The sequence below is a fragment of the Ambystoma mexicanum genome, chromosome 6p (assembly GCF_040938575.1).
Source record: "Ambystoma mexicanum isolate Mex_15411 chromosome 6p, UKY_AmexF1_1, whole genome shotgun sequence".
Taxonomy (NCBI): domain Eukaryota; kingdom Metazoa; phylum Chordata; class Amphibia; order Caudata; family Ambystomatidae; genus Ambystoma; species Ambystoma mexicanum.
The window spans coordinates 636,271,048-636,289,705 of record NC_090935.1 but is presented as its reverse complement, the minus strand read 5'-3'; the positions used below and the strand labels follow the sequence as shown (position 1 = coordinate 636,289,705).

General features: G+C 43.9%; 1 protein-coding gene across 6 annotated transcripts in view; it reads left to right on the top strand.

The window, feature by feature from the left end:
• Positions 1 to 18,658, top strand: part of ARHGEF28 (Rho guanine nucleotide exchange factor 28) — a 1,591,074-nt gene that overhangs the window by 1,537,926 nt on the left and 34,490 nt on the right. For all 6 annotated transcript variants that reach the window (XM_069627491.1, XM_069627492.1, XM_069627490.1 and 3 more), the window contains one exon: positions 452 to 761. In XM_069627491.1, coding sequence (XP_069483592.1) covers positions 452 to 761 — 310 coding nt within the window. The remainder of the gene's footprint in view (positions 1 to 451; positions 762 to 18,658) is intronic.

Here is an 18,658-nt window from a genome sequence, read left to right as displayed (position 1 = left end):
CAAGACTATTATACCTGCATAATTTGCTAGGTTTGCTAGGCACCAATCCAAATTGCTTCTGGAGAAATCTTTGTGGATGAGTCAACCATGTATAGCCTATAACTGATACCATCAGTAGATCCATTGTTGACAAGTGCACTCCCTCCCCTGTTGTAAGTTCCCAACACCCTTGTTTCTCTGCTCCCTAACCTTGTTCTTACCTGGATGTTTGTAAAGCACTCTGTTGCTTCCAGAGGCTTGAGCCTTGCTCAATAAATACAATAATAAAAATAATAATAATGTAGTCATTGCTGGCAGGACAATCAGACGATTCACCAGGAAAATGTGGTCATCCACATGGTGTAGTGTAAATGCATGTGCGACCACTTTGGCAGCTACAAGAGAACACAGATTCTAAGCATGACTAAAGTATATCTCTACAATATCTTCTCTCTGCTCTATGCCCCCACAGGTTGTGTCACATGCAAGGACTGCAAGTGTACGTGGTGAAGATTCACTCTGCATCGAAGAAGCCCTAGTACACATGTCACTGAACAGTCTCTCTAACACAAGTCCACCTCCAATGTCCCCATGTCCTGCAAATGAACACTTCCATTCAAAGAATGATTTAACAAGGACTTGTGTAAACCATGCTGACCTGTCAGTGAACAATTCTCATCATTCATCCACCACCATTGAGCACCGGTGCTCCCTCAGCCTTCATCACCCAACGGCAGAACACCAACCTCACCTCTACAAAGGAAACAGCCCTTGTAAGAATGGTAATGAACACAAATTTGCTGACTTGTGTATTGATCATGTAACACGCAGTAAAATATACTTTCTACCCTTTCATTTTTTCATAGAAAATGTACACTGTCTGCATTCTGTTGAAATCGAAGAACACTAAGTACCTCAGATTACTCACTGTAGTAATTAAAATCAAGGTTCCTTTGTTTCATAATCAACACTGTCTTAAAAGTACTTACACTCTTACACGACCGTGTAAGTTCAGCCTAAAAAGTGTAATATATCTAAACACTCTATTGATACATCATCAGCAGAGGGCACAGTATCGATTTAAGGGATCTGGAGCACATCAGCTGAAACTTAAACCATGGCTTACTCTCCCCCCTGACACACTCACCATCTCCCCGCATCAGTCTTATTCTCTGCATACAAGGGACTTGCCTTGTTTCTGAACTGTGCTTGTGGCTCTTCATGAGACTTAACTTTTTGCTTTGGGCGTCACCATGCCTAGGCACTAAACAGTGCACCTCTAGCGCTCTTAGTTTCAGAGTCGAGTTCTATGCTGCTCTTTTTGCAGAGCTTAGGCTTGTTCCCTCTTTGGTTCAGCTGTGCTCCCTGCATCAGCTTTTTAGTGAGGATCCTTTCTTCCTGGCTTCAAGTGTGGGAAAATATCTTCAGCGTCTTCCCATTGATGAGTCGCCAAGAGATACATACATGTAAGTATCTACCTTCTTACTTGCACACTTGGGGCAATGACACAGTTCCATCTCCCGCTAGCTTTGAAGGGAAGTGAAGTGTTGAATCACATTAGAGGAGACTTATAACCACCACATGAATCTCCGCCTAAGCTTAATACCACACATGCTCAGGGGCTCTGGTGGCATTACACATTACCTGTGCTTGCTCCAAAGAGCAGTTGCAGCTGGGTAAGTTGTGTGCATGCTGAGGTTCCCAAATGGAAATACTCAGGTGCCTGCACATGGGGGTCCCCTGGAACTGAGACCAATCATTGTATATCGGTGCCCCAGGAGTATTTTCTCCTTGCCAAATCACTGCCTATCTGGTGTTGGCATTGGGAAAGGGTGGTAACTGCATATGTCCAGGGTTGCTGAGGAATGTACTATTAAGCATTGCAAAATTCATCTACTTCCATCAAGCACTTGAAGATGATGGGCAAAGATGGTCCTACAGCAGAGGAGGAGACAGGGAAATGGAAAACCACCATAGTCACAAGCATGGAAGCCACAGCTTCACAGGCTGCCCAGCTTGCCTTACTCTAGATGAAGTTGGTCTGAGGAAACTCCCTTTGCCGCTCCTGCAGAAAGGCCTCTTTATACCTCTATGAGTGGAATGACAGAGCCATTCTTCAGATGGGATGGATCCATCAAGGGAGTCTATGCTTTCCTCCATTGTCTAAGGCAGTCCATCATCCATTGCTGACTTGGGCATGTACTGCACTGGCCAGTGCCACCCTCATTGGAACCCTTGGCCAGGTTCCCCTAGACACTATTGAGGGGGTATGGAATATATGCTTCCCGCATTCATATTTTTATTTGATTTTACCTAAGGGTCATGTCACTAAACTCTCAACCTCCTGCAGCACCCTTGACTTTGGACTTGCTCTCTTACAGGTGTTCTCCAGGCTGAGGTATGTGACTGAGGCACAGCATTTCTCTGTGAGTTGTTTATCTCACGAATGTCATGTTACAGCTCTTCAGTGCATGCCACAATTGCATGAGATCAATGTTCTGGAAAAACATACGTAGTGGCAGTTATGAAACTGGTTCTTCTAATTGCTCCAAAGGAAAAGAAAAAAAAAAGTGTCAGTTCCCGGCTCGGCAAACCCAACACTGCATCTCACAAGGGAGTCATTGCAAAAGCCACACAATACAGAAACAAAGTCAAAGAATGACAGGATGAATCACATGTATTCCCCAATAAATACATAGTTTTGTATACAGGCATTTTCAATAGATGACCCTTCAATTTCCTGACTCCATCCCAACTGAATCCTGTGAACTGGGTTGATGCTGTTATCATACTAGGTGGAGTGTTCAGGATCATACTACAGCCAGTTGTGCTCAGGATCACAGAGGAAATGTAGGCAACGTCGCACTCATCCCAATATATCAGTACAAAACTAGATGCTATGTGACTCTGGGCAGGAAATGCTGTTGCATAATGTTTCTGCACCCAATAATATATTGCTACTGTGACACTGACCAAGAGCAAGTCAATCACAGCCTCTACTGCTTACCCTCTGAACGAGGAGTACAAGTGTCTATGTAGGAGAAGATTAACTCCAATGCTTTTTGCACTATGCCATCCAAATGTGGAAACCTTTTAAGTGGGCCATACCCTTGTCTGTGGAAGGAGATGGGAAAATAGTAAATTAACTGGCACCAGAAAGTCAGGTACCCTTCCAGAATGCCCTTAATGAAGTTCAGCAGTGTAGCCACTGTAAATTGGGCTCAGCAGCCAATCACATTGGTAATATCGATAGTGGCATTTACCTGAGGGAGATGTGTGGACAATGCGGCTTTAAGCTTCCAGCATTCATCAGTGCACCAAGGACAAAGTGCAGGACTAGCTACTGGAGCCTTTTCATTCTACTCAGATGAACAGATTAAAAGCTTCAATGCAAGACCCTTGATGGCAAAGTAATTTTCTGTCATCGTGGAACAGTCAAAGGGATCCCAATTGCTTTCCTGCAGCTGCCCTGTGCATATTCCTCCATACCCTAGGGGTTCAACGAGAGCTCAAAGGCAATCAATGCTGAAGGACTCATTCTGCCATTGATCCTCAGGCCAAAAGAAACCCAAAAAAACATGAGATGGCATTGTAATACAACCGAACCCTTTGGGGGACTGGGGATATTTGTAATCACCTTCCTGCTTGGGCAGTCTTCCAAAATAGCCTAGGCACTCTTTTGGTGGTCTGTAGAGGGATTCCTAAGCCTACTCCCTTTGTAGTCTCCCATTCCCTTCCTTTACTCTGCCTGTTGTCAGAGGAACTAGAGATGCAGGTGACGCTGTTGAGAGAAATGAGGTCCCTTCTTTGGGGATCTCTCAGTGTGCAGGTGTAGCTGCTATCATGTGAGGAGATCACTCTTTTCCTGGCACCTTTCATGCCCTGCCTGAGAGACTCACTTGGTGCTTAACAACTTCGTCGCATGGGGCTTCCACAGTCTGTACCCCACACTACAAGGAGATGTCTGCATCTATGCTCTTCCAATGCTTTTACGACCTTATGGGACCCAAACTCCACCATACTGGTGTCTGCCGCTGCAAACCACATGCCTAATGGAGACACTACATCTCCCTAAAGTATGTAAGTCCTCCGCTCATTTAGTGTGGCCATATTCGGGCTGTGTTTTTTGCCTGCGTAAGTCAACACTAACTGCAACTAATTGCTCTACAATAGCGTATTTCTCTATGGCATGTCCATGCTGGTCCTGAGCTTTGCTGATTTGCTCTTATCTCATCATTTGGGACGTCTTGGACTTGGCAGTTCCATGTTCTTCCTTTCTGCATCCTTTGTTGCTTCCCTAATTAAGGTTCTGCGTCTACCTCATTTCAAATTATGCATTCTAGCTCAGGCACTCTAGTTTCTTTTTAAAAACATCCCTTTCTGCGCTTGTGCCATTGTATCTGTATGCTTTGTGCTTGTCTTGTCATGTCTGGACTACTTGTCCTTCTGCTATTCCATTTGAAATGTTGTCATGGTGTGCACCACTGTTCGTGGAACTAGCCCTGCTACAGTGCTTGACATGATGCCCAGGCTGTACACTGAGAAGCATTCACCACCATTTGCCCTCCCGACTGGATCATCAACATCCAACTTGTTTATTGGTAAACTATTTCCTACATTCAAACTGGATTTTTCTTTTTAGAGTAACCTTTGTTTCCTTACAGCCTGCGGCTAATCCTGGTATCTGTCATTGTATTCCTGTCATTTGTCTCCTATCCTGGTACTCAGGGCACATGCTTCATAGATTCCACTATAAACCTTCTCTTGGGAAGGTTCCCCCCCCCATCATAGTGACGAACCCAGTAGTGCATAAAGTCTGTAGATTTCCAGACCCATCAAGCTTCAGTATACGCTGGGACACCTTTTCATTTGGCATGTAGGTAATCTCATTTGCACAGCTCAAGATGTGTCTTATAAAGTCGAATTGGTACAAAAACCCAGGAAGAGCCACGATTGAAAAATAAACGTGATTGGACCTTTCTGGTCTAATTGTCATTGGTTTTCAGATCTTTTTCACTGATTCACAGACCCCACTGATTTTTCCTCTGTGGGAGGATTTTCTGTCTCAGCAATGGGTTTGGCCTTTCCTTCCCTTCCTACTATCCTTAACCGTGGCTGCCTTCAACCTGAGGATTTCATTTTTGGCAACTCAGACATTAACAATGCTAAGAGCCCACGGTAATGGAAAATGTTGTGCTATAGATGCAATCATAAAATAACATTATAAGCATTTTATTGCAGGGAGCTAAGTCAAATGTAAGAGTTTAATACACAGAAAATAGCTCAGGTTCTTATTATTGGGCTCTAAAAAATGAGATGTATTCTTTGTCTTCATTACTTGATGCTATTCTGTTCATTGTGTTCGATTTGTCCATGTCTGATATACATTAGATTTCCGCTACTCTTATTATAAACTCAGATCAACACTTTTTCTCCAAATACAATATAGTTATTTGAAGCACCTCTGATAGTCACCTGCATTCTTCCACGAGTTAAACATTCAGACACATTTATTGTTCCTCGACAAGGTATTGCCAGATTTTGATTTAAATCAGGAGACATGACTCACTATTTTATTTCTTGATTCGGTTTCAAAGGGAAAGAGTCACCTATTGAGAACATCAGGCAAGCTCATAAGTTCTAAGTTTCCATTTCAGAAGACCAACATTGCTTAGCCTCCCTGATCTGATAACCAGGCAGCAAAGGTCTCCGTTACCCAATGGTTGGTCACGTGTTATTCCTCCAGGAGAGACTCACTTTGCAACATGATTCATATTCCTTTGATCGGGGTCAAGGCAGCTTCAGTCACCTCTCAGTGGCCCTTTTCTCATCTACAGAGCAGCGGCCTGAGCCACTCCAAATTCGTTTTGAAGACATTAGCTACTGGATTCGAGGATTTGGGCATGAGGACATTTTGCCAAGCAGCATTTTTGGTAACAGAAAAATAAACCATCAACCAAATGAATAAATAGTCTCCAAAAGCAAGTCTAGATGGTTTTTATGTACAAACACTATCCTACCACGAATGTCTAATTAGTATAGAAGAAAGGTGACAGACCATAATAGTACGTTTCCACAGCTCACTTTAAACCCAGGTAGTAGTAGTCATATTCAATACTTTTGTAGTAAAAGTACAGAGAGACTGATAAGTGGTGGCATGCATGAGCTGCGTGTGGTTAATTTACACAGTCATGATAAACAAGAATCTTTTCATCCTGTGAAGATCCTGCTTCTTCTCCATCATCGCCACTGTGCACGAGGCCTCAGTATGAAGTTTACAACGTCCTTTCATCGCCTGCATTTCCATCCCCTGCATTTTAGCGTGCATATTACAACGAATATGCTCATCGAATTCTTTTACGGGGGGGTAGATAAGGGTTTGGGCGGGTAGGCAATAGCCAAAAATAAGTGTGGGAGGGGGTTTTGGGGGTGGGCGGAACCCCCCCCCCCCAAAAAAAAGAAAACAATGAGCATTTTCGTTGGAATGTACACGTTAAAATGACAGGGGATGAAATGACATGGAACCGTATGAAGAAAGCAAACAATGGACTAGGGGCACCGAGAAACTATGATTAGTAACTTGCCCTTCTGGTCTTGGGGAGTGAAATTTGATTGATGAGAGTTGGTTGATCTAAACGTCCTGCTTAGTATATAGTCTGGGAATACCGTGCAGGTTCTGTAGTATTTGTTCCTTTAGGAATAATGCACGGTATGTCCCAGGTGAAAATGTGGCTTAGAAACCCCTGGCTACCTAATAGGCTGTCATGCTCATTCTGGGAGTATACACAACAGATTAACACAAATGCTGGTGGCATATGGCATGTATTCAGGTGTGCAGGTGAGACTGGATAAATCCTGATGCAACAGCAGGGATAAGCATGGGAAATGAAATGGTAGATAAGTGAGGTAGGTCGCTTGTAGGTAGAGGGAAGGAAGAATGAGTGGTTGGGGGGGAACTAAGTTGTACATTTCAACAATAGAGCCCCCTCAGAAAGGACAACAAGCAAAAGATGTTTCTAGAGCCACCGGCATTGAAATCACAAACTGTGGGGAAAAATGAAAAGTCAACAGCATTCAGGCCTTCAGAATAACACTGGCTTTAAGTGCAGCCTTCATTATTATACTTGCAAAAGGACTGGGAGCCCCTTTACCGAGAACAAACACAGCTCAATAACCTATTCTCTGGTTAGGTTCCCACTCAGAGGGTCTACAACCACATTTTAGCTCACTGTACCTTTCACAGAGGAGAAATATCCATTTGCATAGCAGTCTGATCCAAACCACTTGGGCTGTCCAGCAGTGAAATGCTAAGCAATTCTCCTCTGAACATGAGTACCAACAGCATCTCCAGACATGTTTTTAGGACAAGTCGGGCCTCATCAGTGAGGTGAAGCTGTGCCTCTCTAAGCACAGTGAACACAGGGTCCACGTCTGGATTACTCTGGGTAACTTAGGGCAAAACCCCAAGTCCCTACAAATATATGCATAAACGTGGGAGCCCCTCTTCTGAGAATTAACACAGCCAAATAACCTGTTCTATGAGTAGGTACCCAGCAATATGCCCAGTCTCATGTTGCTCTTCAGAGATTTTGTATTGTGATTACAAGGGATACCCAAATATTTTGTTATGCCAGTTTTACCTTCAAGTTCCATATATTGGAGTGTTAGCTTCTTGTTGACACTACAGGCCCAGATATCATTCAGAAACCAGGCCTCATGTTTGCGTCTCAGTTCACTATCATAGTGAGGGTGAAAAGTACTTGGATTGTCCGACAGATGGGGCATATCTATTTTCAGTGGCATATCTCTTATGTATAGCAACAAATTCAACTTCTTTGCTCCCTGTTGTTTCTGAATATCTCGTAGGCCTTCAAAGTATATATATATTTACAGGGTGTTCCACGGCTTAAGCCAACATAGCAATGGCCTGAGTCTCACCAAATATTGTATGCCATACCAGCCGAGTTGTACTTTCACTGGCACATTAGGGGCTCTGTTTGGCAGACCCAATAGCCTTTTTAGTATCTTATTATCCTTGATGTCCAGAGGAGAAACATTGGCAAAGTTCTGCACCAAAGGTGACAGTTGAGATGCCCTGCATTTTCTACACGTCCATTGCGTGTGAAATAGTACAGCCACCATAACATTTAGAAAAATGTACAACCACCATCCCCCTCCTTGCCAACTGTGGTGGGTTAGAATAAGTACAAGGACCTTTGTCTTCCATTTTGGAATATTCTTTATTAAAAGAAAAGTGAAAACTCTGAACTTTCCCTAAACTACAGGTTTTCCTTACCTAACACAAACTAACTAGGGTGCTTGTCAGTCCCCAGTGAGTCCAAAAGGAAGATCGGTCCTCTGTCCAAAACTAATCTAACATGTGCCTGCCCCTATCAAAACCAACTAAGACACAGGAGAATGACTCCCTTCACATGTGGTCTGCTTTTCAGCAAGCACACTTTAGTAACTTATTCATAGATAGTTTTTAGTAACTGCTTTGACCAAGTTGTATAGTTCTCACATGGGGTTCTTCAATTTCTCTACCGTGCCTTTTACACTTTGTTTCCCCCTTCCTTGCGATATTGTTCTTCTTTCTTTTCTTGTTCATCAAACTTTCTACTTTTTCTCTCCTCGATTTTTAGTCTTTCCTTGATTTGGCCAGGTAGGACTGTTCTCATGATGATGATTCTGACTCTCCTCCGCTACTTGATAGTTATTGGGACCAGTATGCAGGTTCCCTTAATGATTCTCACTTGTCGCCACCTCTTTGGTCTTACTGGGACGAGTATGAATGCTCCAGTATTAATTTCCACGAGGGTGAGCCTTCCAGTAATAAGACTCACTCTTCTCCAACATCTCGCTCTCACTGGCACGAGTAGGAGTGTTCCAGTAATAATTCTTACTCTTCTTCTTCACCACATTGCTCTTACTGGGACGAGTAGGAGTGTTCCAGTAATGATGCTTAACTTGCTCTGTTATTCCGTCTTTATTGGGGCAATTATGAGTGCTCTCGTATAGATTCCCACTCTCCTTCAGTAACTGTCCCCACTGGAACGAGTATGATTCTTCCCTTCGTTATTCTCGGTATCCCTCCAGGGTCTCATGCCTGCCCTGCTAACTTTAACTTTCAGTGTTAGTGTCACCAAGTCTGCATTCAGAATGGGATTGTTTCCTCTGGTTAGCTTCCCGATTCTAGGTTTCCTCTTCTTCATTGTACCTGCTCCGTGCTTAATCTGGCAAGTAGTCTTGGTGTTGTTATTGGACTTCCCAGTCTCCTGACTCTTGGTCACGCCACCACTTGGATTCGGTTGCTTGTCTGAGTCTGACGCTCTTCTATCGCTCTTGCTTCAGGTTTCCCCCATGTAGGGTGTACATGCCAGCTTCCCCCCAGGCTTGGAAACTGTTCATCCATGTCTTATTCAGCTCTCCTCACAGAGCTGACTTGAAACTCCCGGGCGTCTCTCGCGCTTATGACTCCTCCTTGAAGTATGACTTGTTGCTGGGGCTTCCCGGGCAGAGCATCAAAGCCCTTCTTTTCTGTTAGATGATTACGCTCTATTGCTCACATGAGCTTCTTTTCAGTATTGGACAAGTATTTTTTTCATGTTTACTTAAGGTGTCTACATGACAATAACAAGCATCAGCTTGGTCCTCATGTTTTCTTTGGTTAGGTATTATTAGTGATGGGTTGTAGATGAGTGATTAGGGAGCTCCTCTTTCGGAATGGGAGTCTTTGTCTCCAAAAGGAGAGTCTCTCTCGGTGACTTCTTGCTTGTCTCTACCCTACGGAGGGTATCGCGTAGCAGCCTCACCTCCCTAGCCTCAAAAAGAAAGTCCTCCCCCCTCGGGAGAAGTGACTGAATCCTGTGATTCATTTCATGGGTCAGAAGGAGGGCGCAGACTCTTGTAAATGTGTATTTATTAAAGAAACAAATAATGCCTCTGTCTCCCTACTTCTAAGTGGTGTTCCCTACCTAAGAGACTAGCTAAGGTGCTCGTCAGTCATCAGTGAATGTCTTAAAAGAATCTGTCCACCATCCAAACTAATGCTAACTGACCCTACAACTATCTTAACAACTAACGGGAGGAGAATGGCTCCCTTCTCCTGGGTTTTGCTTCTCACAAGTTGTATTCATTAGCGGATAGTCCATCTTGGCTTGTGATCAGTTCATACCGTTCTTTCAGTATTTTCTTATGCTTTAGTTTCTTCTCAAATTGGGGTCTCTTTGACGCTAGACCGATATCTTCTCCCTTGTGAATGGTTTTCATTTGTTTATCACTCTATTCTTTTATTTGTCTACAGAGAGTTATTCTTCCCTTTTCCCAGGGTAAGGTTATCCAACCTTTCAGATTTTTTCACTGGAATTTCTCTTACTTTGCACTTAGTTCATGTCCTTTTTCCTCGGTAGTGTATCTGTATTTTGATATATGTATTAGTTCATCCTCCTCCTCAGGATTTCCTCTTATAGCTTCACTCTCTTTCTTAATGTTGCTTTCTTTACCTTGATTGTGACGAGTATGAGTACTCCTATAGAAATGATCCTTCACTTCTCTTGGTATCTCTGTTATTGTCTCGTTATCTTGACTGGGATGAGTAGGAGTATTCCGATAATGATTCTCATTCACTTCTCTTGCTTTCACGGTTATCGTCTCTTTATCTTGACTGAGATGAGTATGAAGATTCTTATAATGATTCTCATTCACTACTCTTGCTTTTACTACTGCTGACACAGGTTCGAATCCCGGCAGGGCCAAACTCAGCCTTTCATCCTTCCGAGGTCGCTAAATGAGCACCACACACCGTGGGAAATAAGCAGCGCTCAGATATCTGAAGGTTCGTAGCGCTATATAAATGCACAAACAAAACAAACAAACTATTATTGTTTCGTTATCCTCAATGGGAGGAGTATGAATATTTCCATAATTATTCTCGGTCTCCCTCCCATATCTTTCATTTTCCCCATTACCTGATCTCAGGAATAACGTCACCAGGGTTTCTCTTCATTCGGGTTTGGGTCTTCCTTTTGCCTCTTTGACTTCTTTTCTTCCTTCGGTACCTCGCACTTCGTATCTTCGCACTTCAGGGTGACTTTCTGGTACCCAGGTACTGGGCTATTATGCAGTCCCACTTGCATAGTGGTTTTGGTGCAGTTGCAAGGACCACCAGTACACCACAGGATCTTCTTAGTCATGCCACCACTTGCTGCTTCTTTCTCTCCACTTTCCAGGATACAGCGTGTCCAGCACTTGCGTTTCAGCTGCCGGTTTGTAACTCGCAGGCTTCTCGAAATTCCCAGTCTCCTTCCCTTTCACTTGTGATGTAGCCATGGGCTTTCCCCAGCGTATCTCTGTGTGTCTCTCTCGCAGCTTGTTGCAGTGTGACGTCTCCTCGCCTTCTCCTCCTAGTCCCAGCTAAATGGTGTTTTCCATTTGAAGGGATATTCACAGTTTTTGCTTTGCAATAACACATCCTTGTTACTTCTTTATATAAGTCCTTGTAGAGTATGTCTGAAGAGGTAATGTTGGAAAGATCTTTATGGAGTTGCTCACAGGAACAGGAGTCCTTGTCCTCACAGGGGGAGTCTCTCCCAGTGAGGTCATGCTTGCTTCTACCCCTATGGTGGATAAGGGATGAATTCCTCTGATTCGTCACCGAGAGTAGTAGTAGAGTGGAGAGTGGCAAGTAGCAGGAGAGGGTAGGAAGAAGCAACATCAGAGGGTGGGTGTAGGTTGTAGACAGAGACACATTGGAGGAACACAGTAGGAAGATGTAGGAGGAGAGAGAGTGTGGCTGGCATTGGAGGGAAGAGAATGGCGGTAGGGAAAGGGGAGTTATTGAAAGGCACAGGGAGAGGAACATCTTGGCGTGAAAGGATCTCATGGATTGGGCTTCAGAGTCTGAAAGGTACAACCCCTTAGTACTAATCCGCTGATAGTGTAGGTCAAACCTGGGAAGTTCCCCCAAAAAAATAGAAAGATAAGTTGGTCATCTTTGGGCCCTGATGAAGAGGAGAGCAGAAACAAGTAGGGGTAGAAAAAGCAGTACATAATATCCTGGGGAATAGGGACACCTAGTTTAAAGAGGTTTTTCCGTTCTCTAGATGAGGGAGAGTTGATCAGCCTTTCAAGGACTTTAATAAAACCCTTGAACTGTCTCTGGGAGTTGGTTTGTTACTAAAGCCATCTGTGACAAAATCCTTCATGCATGCTCTCCTGGGAGGATTTAGTGTAACCGTGCATTTCCTCTCGACACAACAATCGGAATCAGGATGTCCCTGTTAGAGAGAAATGTAGGCCATTTACAGTGCAGAATACCTCCAACTGTGAGCAGTGAAGTTGGGTTAAAAGATTGGTTTGCCTTGACAGATTTATTTGATCCACAGATGATACGCACATCTAAGTGTGTTAGGTACTTTTTTCTAAATTCCAACTTGGGTTAGACTTCATAAGACCCATCTCTTGGTTTTAGGGCCCCCAACTTCTAATATAGGCCTGTACAACCCAAGTTGGTAGAGTGGCAGAGCAGCCAGGCTTATTTTAGGAGGTGAAATGTGAGCTGTAGAGCAGTACAAAGAAATCAGCACATACACAGATCCAGAGACACACTTACTCACTTAAAACTAGATCAAAAATAATTATTTATTTTATATACACAAGGCACACAAGCAATTCTAAAAACGAGGTAACTGCCAATAACATTCAATATTCAATTGGGTAACTTTGTAAAATGAAAAATAGAGCAGGTGAGCAAACGTTGATGTACTTTTCAGATCCACACGGAGTGACATCAGTTAAGGTCAGTAAAAGCACTTATTTGTATCACCTGCAATATTCAGTTTAAAGGAAAGTAAAGGTTAGAGAGAACACAGGTAATACTGGTAAGTAACAATGTCACAGTTTCAGTATCAAAGAATGGTTTAGGCAGTCTGTTCCCTAGCTAGAATCCAGTTCACAGTTCAGGTTGTGGAGTAACAAGCCATGTCCATGCAAGTAGATTGAAGAAGACGGCCTTTTGGGAAACCAGCAATGCCACAGTCAAATGGAAAGGACCAGTTCTGATAACAGTGTTCAGAGTAAAGTTAAGTAACCAGTTAGTTGTTCTTGTAGAAAGCCCAGAGGATCAAGGGGAGCCTTCCTGTATGTGTACAGGCTGTAAGTCCTGGGCAATGGAGTTGAGGTCAACTCCTAAATGTGGAAAACAGCACAACCAAAGCAATGGAGCACCAGAAATAGCCTAAGGCAAGTGGAACCAAAGCACCACAGTACCTGGAGGGTGAAGTTGAAGATGCAGCTGGACGCCTTCTGATGCAGCGTTGAAGACCCAGTTTCCTGCTCCTTGGTCATGGTGATGAAAGGGGGCACCTTGTATGGGCTTCTGCGCCATCAATCGAGAGAGAGGGTCGCCAGCAAAGGATTCAGCTCACTCCTGTGGCAGTTTGTGATTCTGGTGTCTTTTTCTCAGAACGTATATTGCTGATCATAAACTCCTCGGTTTACCGGTCCTGAACTGCGGTGAGGGGACTCTTGGAGAATTGCTGCTTCTTGTGGTCCACATGAATGCCTGTAAAGTTTCAGCGAGATTTGTTGATTGCAAGATTGCAAGAGTCGGAAATGGTCCATCTACCCTGAGTATTGGTGTTCTGTAGCCCAGGAAAGTTGAAGGACATCGGAGGATGGCCCAATTCAAAGATGCTTTTTAGGCTGATTATACCCACTAGCCTAAAGGAGAAGGTCATCCTTGGCGGAGCGTTCCTGTCGAGTTGAAAATGGGGTCAGGACAGCAGCAGGGCTTCACCAGTTCCTCATCGGTTGTTGAAGGTGATGCAGGTGTCTCTGCTCATCTTCTGCTTTGGATTTCCAGTTCCAGTGGTCGACTCTGCCTGTGGTTCACCTTTTAGGCTGGAACCCATTAATTCACTCCTATGAAGCTGTCAATCACCTGTGGGGTGGGTGTCCTCCAGGACAGCCAGCCACCCACTTCAAACTGGTTTCAGCCAGGCACACCAACAGACAAAAGCCAGAGAGGTTGTGGGACCCTCCCGCACTTCCTCCCTTCCATGACACAACGGAGCTTGGCTGGTTTCACAAAAGAAGCCTGCCAATGACAACAACTCAAAAAGGACCCACCCCCACCTGGAATGATGGAAGAAGAGCCCATAAGGAACTTAGAAATTAAAAAAGGCAAAAAAAGAAGTCGTGCCATTTTTAGAAAATTATCACCCATGGGTGCTGTACTGCAGCTGAGAAATCAGCCTGCAAGTAACCTGTACATACATGGTAGAAACATATCCACTGCCACCAGCCATTTAGGTTTGTTAGTTACTGTAACTAGAAAGTTACAGGAGCAGTGGGAAAGGAGTTACAATGTAACACCCATCCGTCACCGCCCCCCCCTGCACCCCTCATAAGGTGGTGTGTGCTGGTCCCACAAAAGAAAGGGTAAGTAAGATAAAAGTTACATTGCCACTCCTGAGAACATTTGTTCACATGCGAAAATACAGTAAAACTAAAAGCGAAGTTCAAATGACTCCCCAGCAACACTGCACATAGGGTGCTGTGTGCTGCAAAAGTCAATGGCAGATGCCTGTATTGAAATACATGGAGGAAAGCATAACTCCATTAAAGTAAAAAGACAGCATAAAAGCAGTAAAATAAGATTCCGAGTCAGAGCAAAAGTTCCACTGCTCAGAAGAATAAATCCACAAAAACCAGAGTCCAGCAAAGAGTGCTGGGGGTCTCTCAGGTTGAGGGGGATTGGGACAGAAACTGAAAATTCTCCCTAACAAAGTGCTGTACACAAGTCCTTCTGGGACATCATCCTGTGCCTCACTTGACTGCTTCAAGCACATGAATTCCTGCTGCACTTAGCTGTGAAAAAACTGACTTTCAGAGGCCCTCCCTTGAATCTGGTCTTGGTTGACCAAGAGTATTGGGACTGTTACGTTCTCTCTGTTTAGTGTTTGTGGTCTCTACGACAGCATTTCCAGAGAATACGTTCAGAAAGCAAAGAACAAAGCCATAACATGAATGGATTGTAAAACATGAATACATTTTGTGATCCACATAAAAATGAACTAAATACTTTTCACCCATGTTTCCTTTCACCTAAAACCAGGGGGTTCGTTTGAGGGCTAAGACTTTCACCAGTGCAAAGGCGATGGGTAGGAAGCAAAAACGGTAGAAAAAATATATGCATATGCAACATAATTTGTGTCTTATTTTTGTACATAGGTGAGGGGAGGGAGGATTCTTGCTGCTGTGGTGCAGGTAAAGGGGGGTGCACATACTAGACACTCATTTTGGCTAATAATTTAGTGAGCATGTCTTTATCGTGACATCTCAAGGTTTCATTGGTATCGAGGGGCTCACAGTCTACTACATATGGAAAAATTAGTTGTAAGGCTAATTGTGGGTATGTGAAGTTGGAGAACCCTCCCTTTGCTGTGACCAGCCAGCAAGCCCTGCTCGGTGCCATTTGGAGTTGATGCTCCAAAGTTTGCAGGGCTGCATTCTGTTCTCAGTCCTACCCTGATTCGCGTTGAAGTATCCACCCCAGTCTTCCCTCCCACCAGTTTAACATAGATGTTATAGCTTATTTTTGCAAAAGGTATAGCTCTTTTTTTTTTTTTTTACAAAAAGGTTATTACAACTTGTTTGAGCAAAGTGGTCATGCAAGTTAAAAAATGATGGAATCTGTGAAGCAGCAATTCTCAAAGGGCTTTGAAAAAATGTCATTTGTAATTTGGACTACATGTTTGCAAATAACGCCACCATAGCACTATGCATCAAATGCAAGTTGTGCTTATGAGGGAATGTCCAGTGGCCTTGTCAAGTGCAGATGTGAGCAGATCCTTGGTTCAAATATTTATTTATCTATCATTTATAAAGCGCTCAAAGCCCCAAGGCAACTAGGCGCTGATACAAACTTATGAGGATGGTTACAGGTATTCGGAGCAATATCTAAGCACTCACAACATCGAGCCCCCTGCCAGGTGTTTCCCCTGCACATTGTCTAGCAGTTTGGGACCTCAAAAAATATTAAATCATACTTACATGGTACTGGCTAGTGGGATTCACTTCCCAGCATTTCTTGGAACAGAAGTAGCAGCTTGTTTTATTCCCACCATATCTGTCTGTCCGTACAGAGCTGAAAAGTGAGCACTGTGAAGATTGATTATCCCAAAGGCATCAGGGGCTTCCAACAACCCAGCGATACATCTGGAGGCTATCATAGTAGACCAGCTGATCCTGGACGATTCTGACAACAATGCACAGTGATGGCCTGGCACCACCTACAGTGTCGTCAGGGCACCAGAGTTGCTGCAGAGAGAAAGCACCTTCTTTGTTGCCTATCCAAACATGATGGCTCGGAGGAAGGTTGATGTCTTACCTCGGTGGCCGAAAAAAATGATTGGGAGGATCTCTTTTCAAGAGACAGGAATGGATTTGATTTTGGCCAGCAAGGTGCACGTGGGCTGGACATATTTTATGACATTTTTGCACGATATGGTGGCACTTAGGGATCATGAAAACATTAGTGACGCCATGCAGAAAGGGCCTAAGGAGGACCAGCCTTTCTTTCCTTTTGGGGAGTGTTTTAAAGACCCTTTCAAGGACATCTCAGAAAAGATGATTACAGTGCCAGCCCTGAATAGGAGAATCCTGAGAAAATATAGGTGGGTCACAGGTGACACCTCATATGCAGACTTCTTGACGGTTATGCTGTGACCCCTCACATCCAGACTTCTTGATGGTTATGCTGTGACCCCTCACATCCAGACTTCTTGATGGTTATGCTATCCACTGCAGAGGCAGGCCAGGCCCAATGTTTTCCGATTCTTGTCTCTGGATAGAGAGTCAAAGAAGATAGAATCTTTGGCAAATGTGATATTTACAGCAGATTCTATGTCAGTGAGAAATGGTACCAATATGCTCTGTAGCAAATGGTCAAAACGTCCATTGCCCATTTACCTTTGGAGAGTCGAGAGATGATGGAAGAAGGTGGTTTCAGATGGCTTTGAGGCTTCAATAGATATTTTGGACTAAACACAGTGGATTCAGTGCCCAGTGGGCTGGCAATGTTCATTGGTTTTAGGCACAATAGTCACTTAAGGCTGTCTGGAATGTTCTCCCAGTGTGCTGGCCTAGATAACGGACATGACTTTTCAAAATGACACCGAATTTATGGATAAGCTTAACCACGCCCTGGCTAAATGTAGCGAATTGAGACTAAAGGCCTGCTGCTTAATGTCACTGGCTACACCAAATACGTTCTTTACAGCCCACCGGTACATGCCCATGCCACCCACAATGCAAAAACAACACATTGACTATTTTCCGGCCTATGAAGGGGGGCTCCTTCAGATGGCTTGCAGGAGGAAGAGGTGATAAAAAGATGACTGCTCAACCAGCAGCATCACAGGAGGATGTGTCCTCATATCACCAAAAGCCGATGTGGCCAGATGGTAAAAGAAAGGGCATAGGCTTCCGTTCTTGACATTTCAGACAGTTTGCCCACCAGAGCAAATGGTGTCAAGAGTTTTACCAGACAGTGATGCTCCTTAAAGTGAAGCAAATGGTTCACAAAAGAGATCAGGAAAAATAAGTAGCTGAAGAAGAACAGCTTACTTTACTTGCAATATTTAAAAATCCCAAAGTGAGAACTGGGGGGGATTGTGGAGGAGTTGAGGCTCATTTTAATCCTAACAGGACACTTATTTCCATGCGCTATTCTTACCAGTTTACAGAAAAGTTAATTGTTACAATTCAGCCTAACATTGGCTGTCAGGCTTTTCATCAAAGTGTCTGCTGCTGAGAGTGGTGCTGTCTGATCTTTAACCTGGGCATGTCTCTAAATATGTGTCCAACATTTTGACTTCGATCTGGGGTCATGTTTTCGGCCCACCTGGTCTTGATGCTATGTTCGAGGGGCTTCTGGATTCTGCTTATTCCCCAGGCAGAGCTTAACATGATTATTCTAGAATGAAAGCTCACATTCACACTCATCAATTGACTTGTGGACATACTACCAGTGAACACTCCTTTAATGCAGGATCTAAGCTGCTGGAAGGGAAAGCTCAATGTAATGATGGGGTAGACAGTTGCTCTTTCTTGATAGGTTGCAGCACCCTTCTTTGTTATCTGGATGTGCAGACAACATTGTCAGAATGACTGGAGGTTCCCTATTCATCGGCTGGATCCGAGAGCCATTCGCTTTGCTTTGTAAGCTTTGCAACTGCAGATGCAAGAATAAAGAGTGATAGTCCTGACAGACAACTCAAATACCATGCACTGTGTCAATGAATGCAGAGATGCGGGCTCCCTCAAGTTGTGCAGAGATGCCAGAGTGCTTTGGATGTGATTGAGTGCCAGTGTAAGCTTTTTGCCTGGCTTAGGGAGAGCAATATTGGACAGGACGCACTCAGAAGTCGTAAGTCAGTGTTTCATGAGTAGTCTTTGCATTAGACTGCTGTGCACCATGTCTCTGCGTTATAGTGACTTCAACAGTTGAATTTTATTTGATCCATGCCAATCAGAATGGCCTTCAGTTCTGTTCCAGAGATATTGCTCGGAGTGTTGCTGTGTCCGATGCTTTGTTGATACTGTGGAACTTTATACTGATTTATACCTTCCCGCTACTTCTTCTGCAGTTGGATCTGGGCAAATATATTCACTACAG